The sequence below is a fragment of the Leishmania infantum genome, chromosome 17, assembly GCF_000002875.2.
Source record: "Leishmania infantum JPCM5 genome chromosome 17".
Classification (NCBI taxonomy): Eukaryota; Euglenozoa; class Kinetoplastea; order Trypanosomatida; family Trypanosomatidae; genus Leishmania; species Leishmania infantum.
In genome coordinates this window covers 32,501-38,607 of record NC_009401.2, presented here as the reverse complement: position 1 = coordinate 38,607, position 6,107 = coordinate 32,501, and the positions used below count along the sequence as shown (strand labels likewise).

Below are 6,107 nucleotides of genomic sequence, written 5' to 3'. Positions count from 1 at the left end.
TAGGCCCCTCGCCAAGCACGTGTGTGCTGGGCAGCGTTGTGCTTCGCCGCGCAGTTTTCTTGCTATTTCTTTTGCCATTTTGTTTGTGCCGCCGCTCCGCTATCTGCGGTCGGTATCTCTCGCGCCTGTGCGTTGGACCGTGGAACTCCCCGCTGCCCTCTTACGCCCTCGTGCCTCTTCCTCCACTCTCTCCTCCGACGCGACGCTCTTTCGTTGCTGTCAGGTTGGCGACATCGCATGTGCACTGCAGCGCCCGTGTATTCTCTTGTGCACTCTGTCTTTCCTCCGCCGCGGTGCTACCCATTTCGCTATGGCGATGCAAATCCGACCATCCCTCGGCGGGTGCCTCCGCCACGGCGGTGCCGGTGACCATGCTGCCCGTCGGCTGTCGCGGTTGCGCGCTGCAAAGGTCTTCGTGCCGACTGCTGTTGTGTGTGTCTTGCTGTGCTGCGCACCGTGGGTGATGGCGGAGATCACCAACGACGCCGAACGGGAGCCGGTATACATTCTGAACGCCATGTATTCGACCGAGGCATACACCAATGAAGACGCCAAGGCCCTGTGGACAGGCATGGACATGGCTTTCTACAACTCCCACTACAAGGCTGCCGGCGGGCGCCCCATCAAGATCCTTCATCCCGACCCTGACCAGGACAACTTGTATGACATAGCGGAGGTGATACTTCACTCCCTTGCCCGTCAAGAGAAGCTGCTCGCCGTGCTTGGGCCGTACTTGGATGGACGCCTTACGGCAGCCCTAAGTAATGCTGATGTGGTCCAATCTGGGCTGATGCTGATCGCTCCCTTCACCGGCTCCTCCGGTGTGCGAACCTGGAGCGACTCCGTGTACTTCACCCGCGCTGAGCCGATGGTGGAGCTCAAGGTTGTCCTTATGCACATTGTCAACAGGCTCCGTGCTCGCCGTGTTGCCTTCATGCGCTTGACCGGTATGCATTTTGGCGGGGAGGAGCTGACGTACGTGCAGGACACGCTCACGTCCCTGTTGCGCGACCCGGCCGTGCTATATACCGTGCCGTACTCCGAGAGCAGTGTGGAAGTAGATGAGGAAGCCTTTGACGCGATGGCGGACACGAACCCGCAGGTGATCATCGTGTGGGCTGCGCCCGTGCAGCAGGTGATCTATTTCCTCGAAAAGGTGCTGACAGACCCGCGCACGTCGTCGGCGTACGTCATCTCCTGCTCAATGATACAGCGGGTCGTGTTTGATGTGTACAAGCGTCTGCTCAGCGCGGGCAGCATCAAGCCGCAGGACGGCCGGATCCTCGCGAGTGCCACGACGTCCCCCGTCTCTGGCGAGGGGCTGAAGTACATGGAGGTGCTCAAGGCGCAGATGAGCAACTACATAGAAAACTCCGGCAGTTTTGACTACTACCCCGATGACGACAGTACGGAGACGCTGGGGCGGAAGGCACGGCCTGAGGCGCCGCTTTCCAGAAAGTACACGGTGGACGAGTTCTTTCAGGCGCACCCGAGTATAGCGAAATTGATGGCGCTGGGGTGGCTATCGGGGACGCTTGTGCAGCAGACGCTGGAGCAGACCGACTGGATTGTGAACCGGTCGACGTACAAGGCCGGACTGTTCAACCAGAACCGGTTCGTCATCGGGGGCGACTACGTGCTCGGCGACTACGGTGGCCCGTGCGAACCGCTCGCTCAGTTCCTTGGTGCGAGTTGCTACTGCAACCAAGGCGGGCACTCCTCGATCTTGACGGTCTTGCAGAACGCCTCGTGGGACATCGTGCCGGACTCGAGCTTTAAGTACCCGCAGTCGGAGTGCAACTCATCGAAAAGTCAGATCGTAAAGGCGGTGAGTGTGTTGGCGCTTCTACACCAGGGCTATCCGAAGCTGATCGATGCGGGTATGCAGCTCAACGAGGTACTACCCCATGCGTTCGACGATAACCTCTGCAAGGGGTACAAGGTGAGCTCGATCTTTCTGAGAGTAGAGACGGCGAAGGCTCAGCAGCTGTTTGACGCGGAGGTGTCGAACTATTCCGTCGACATTATTGCCGGGCCCATCTTTCAGGCACTCGACGTGGGTGAAATCTTCGTGTTGAACCCGCTGTACAACCATCCACAACTGCGGACGGAGAAGCGCAACTACGTGTACCTAATGCCGACGTTGGAGCAGCAGATTTACGTCATGTACTCGAAGATCGACGCGCTCCGCACCAGAACGGATGTGTTTGAGGACACGGCCGTGGTGTTGCGCGGGTACTCCGCACAGGAGGTAGTTGAGATTTCAGAGATTCTGTTCAAGACGGCAGGCACCTTCAACTTGCCGGACCCGTCCATTGCCACCATTTCCTTCACGGACAGCTTGCGTGGCTTACTGTCACCAAGGGCCATTAACGTTGTCATTGGCATGAAGGATGGCGACAGCGCCCACTTCGCGAACTTCCTTGCCAAGTACACCGATGTCATGGTCGTGGTGTGCTTCGATGAACTGACGATGTACTACGAGGAGCTTCGGGCGACGTTTTCCGTGCAGCCAACGTCCGTGCAAGCGCGACTGATGTCGTTCAGCAGTCTGCCACTGTGGACCGACGCGTCGGCCGAAGCAGAGGCTCGCTGGCCGATTCTCGGGCATTTTCACAAAATCTTCCCCGACCCCATCAACCACACGCCGTCTCTGCTGCGCGACGTGATCATCGCCGGCTTCATTCAGGAGCTGGTTTCCACGACGACTGTGGCGGAGACGAAGTTACTAACGAATGCGGTGTACATCAACGGCGGTGTCACGACGTACGGCTTTACGCTCGGCAACTTTGAGTGGGGCTGCACAGCGACAACTAGCGGTGACTCGTGCGTGTACAAGAACTACGGCGCGTCGAATATCGAGATATTGTCGATTCAGCGGATGCTGGACCCGACGGTGCCGCAGCTGTCTTCTCCCAGTACGCCGACGATGGAGTATCGGCCGCGCCAGAGATCGCATGCGCTGACACCTGCGCAGCGCAACGGCCTGATTGCTGGCTGCGTCGTGGGTGCTGTGGTGCTGATTGCCACTTGTACGCTGCTACTGTACTGCTGCATGGACAACCGCAACAACGACGCCGCGCCGAAGGACGGTGACGAGCCGGTGACGCTGCTCTTCACGGACATCGAGAGCAGCACTGCGCTGTGGGCCGCGCTGCCGCAGCTGATGGCTGACGCGATTGCTGCGCACCACCGTGTGATCCGGCAGCTGGTGAAGAAGTACGGGTGCTACGAGGTGAAGACGATCGGCGACTCGTTCATGATCGCGTGCAGGAGCGCGCACAGCGCTGTGAGCCTTGCGTGCGAGATCCAGACGAAGCTGCTGAAGCACGACTGGGGTACGGAGGCGCTGGACCGCGCGTACCGCGAGTTCGAGCTTGTGCGCGTGAACACGTTGGACGACTACGAGCCGCCGACTGCGCGGCTGAGCGAGGAGGAGTACGCTGCGCTGTGGTGCGGGCTGCGCGTGCGCGTGGGGATCCACACGGGGCTGACCGACATCCGGTACGACGAGGTGACGAAGGGGTACGACTACTACGGCGACACGTCGAACATGGCTGCGCGCACGGAGGCTGTTGCGAATGGCGGGCAGGTTGTCGCGACGGAGGCGGCGTGGTGGGCGCTGTCGAACGACGAGCGCGCGGGTATTGCGCACACTGCGATGGGACCGCAGGGGCTGCGCGGTGTGCCGTTCGCCGTGGAGATGTTCCAGCTGAACGCTGTGCCTGGCCGCCGCCACGCTGCGCTGCGCACTGAGATCGAGGCGATCCTGCCGGATGATACAGCGACGGACACGGCCTCGAGCGCTGCAGGCGCGCTGCTGTCGTCTGTGGAGACAATGAGCGACCCTGCTGCTGGCATTGCCTTCGTGTTGGCGAGCTGCTTTGCGCCGTACCCCGTTGCGCAGCGCGTGCGAGAGCTGCAGCCGCTGCTGAGCAAGTGGGGCGTTGGTGCGCCGCCGCGGAGTCGTCTTGTGAGCGAGGAGGACTACTGCCAGGGGCTGATGAACCGTCTTGCGATTCGGATTGCGACGGTGTCGCAGGCTAGGCTGCGGTTGACGCGTGAGGACGCAGCTGATGGAAAGTTTAAACTGGCTTCCAGTGAAGCGCTGAATCCTTTGGCGCGTGAGGGAGACTCTGCTGCCGGCGGAGTGCGGCCGCGCTTACCAGGCTCACCGGTGACATCGTTGCCGGCGGGTGGCAGCTCTTCGATGCGTGAGTGGCGTGTGTTCACCCGTTTGATGAATGACACTCAGCACCCGTCGGTGACCCATTTGAGCCAGCAGAGACCTAGCAATCTGACGAGCTTCACTGAAGCACAGGACGCTGCTTTCCCGTTGAACGCACACTGCGGACCTGAGAGCAGGGTGGAAAACAGTGGAGCGGATGACGAGGAGATTGTTATCGTCCGTGTTTCCCGAAACCCGCATTATGCAAGGCACGCCTTCGAGTGATTGCCCAAGTTGACGGTTGAGCAGGCATAGGCGTCTGGCAGTTCTATATTATTGTCGGCGCGTCTGTTGCACCGTTGCGCTCTCATCGTGCGCGTCGCACCGCCCTTGATATTGCCACGCGCCTTTCCATGCGCGGTAACGCTCGTGAACGTATGGCGCTCGTTTATGATAGAGGTCTGGCCGAGTGGGCGCGGGCGCTCATTCGATGGTGTGCACGCTTCCCTTTTTTTTGTGCGCTCTCTGCGCTATTCTTTCATGCCGCGGGTTGGCACGGACTGTGAATTCTACGCCGAGGCGAGGAAAGGAATCATGCGTGTGGGTGTGCGCGGGTGAATTAACGGAGATGGGGCGCCTGTCACCTTTCATGTTCCTCTCTCTGCGGGCAGCCTTGCGGCGCGCAACTCCGGCATTCATCCGGCGCTGCGCCACCGTCCTGGGCCTGCGTGCTTACAACTTATGGCGCTCTAATAGTCTTCGTTTTTCGTCTCTTTATTTTTATTTGCGTGCACTGGAGCGGCCCGCAGCGTCACGCCTGCGTGTGCGCGTGAGTGTCGGGGCGCTCTTCATGCTGCGTGTGAAGAAGTGACTTGCGCGCTGTATTCCTCTTCTGCTTTAGGTCTCGCCTCCACACCTGTCTTACCCCCCTCCCCCTCCCAGAGGGACAAGTGGTGGAGGAGAACGCACAAGTGCAGACCATGGAGAGTGCCGGCTTCTTCCTTTTTGAGTGTTCAGCTTCGTTGGTGTACGTTAGGAGCCCTCCCCGCTCGCTGAGTTCTCCCCCTCCCTCCCTCTCTGCCCTCCGGACTCATCGACAGATGTGCCCCCCAGTGTTTCCGGCTGCTTGTCCGTCGTGCGTGTCTCCTCTGCCCTCCTCCTCCACTGCGCGTGCCCTCAAGTTTTCGTTTGCTGTGTTTTGCTGGAACGTCCCCACCCACATCCCCCACGGAATGGGCGCAGTTGTGTACATACACACACACATATATATATATATATACGTTTGTGCATCTGGATACGGGCAGGGGCACTCTTTTTTGTTACTGACCGCCGATACTCCGCTAGTCTGTATTTCTTTGCGTCCAGTTCCCTCCCCCGTGTCGGCCGTCGAGGCGGGGCCAGCTTGCCTCTCTGTTGGAGTGTGCGTGTGTTGCTCACCTCTCTTACCAGCATGCCCTCCCTTCCTCGATGTCCTTTTCTGCTTTCCGCCTTTTTTTTCAGTTTGCGCATTTTGGTCGACTTTTTTTTGTATGCTCTTCGTGTTGTCGATGTCTCCCCCTCTCCCCCTCTCCCTCCCCCTCTCCCTCTCCCCCTCCCCTATTTGCGTTCATCGTCTTGGTTTTTTGTTCTTTCCTCTTCGACTATGTAAACCAACACCCACTTTTCTCTGAACTCTCTATCTCTCATTGTCTTCCTCGTCTTCCTTGTCTTCCTCCTTCCCTTCCTCTTTCCCTTGCTCCGTCTCGAGGCCGTCAGTGCGTGTATGGGTGCGCTACTTGCCCTCCGCCTTTGATGGTTTTCCTCCGTTTACTGGCCGCGTTGTCATGAAAACAACTGTTGAAATAATGTGTGGCCGCTCTTCTCTGTTTTTTTCTTATTTGAATCGGTTTGTGAACTTCATCGTTTCGCTCTGTGATTGGCATATGCTTCCTCCCCTCCT

At 59.0% G+C, this 6,107-nt stretch overlaps 1 protein-coding gene across 1 annotated transcript; it reads left to right on the top strand.

The window, feature by feature from the left end:
• Positions 1-316: 316 nt before the first annotated feature.
• Positions 317-4,453, top strand: RAC-A (receptor-type adenylate cyclase a; the record flags this gene model as incomplete). The annotated part of the gene is made up of 1 exon (XM_001464638.1): positions 317-4,453. The coding sequence occupies one exon, from the start codon at positions 317-319 to the stop codon at positions 4,451-4,453; it is 4,137 nt and encodes a 1,378-aa protein (XP_001464675.1).
• Between the last annotated feature and the right edge of the window lie 1,654 nt (positions 4,454-6,107).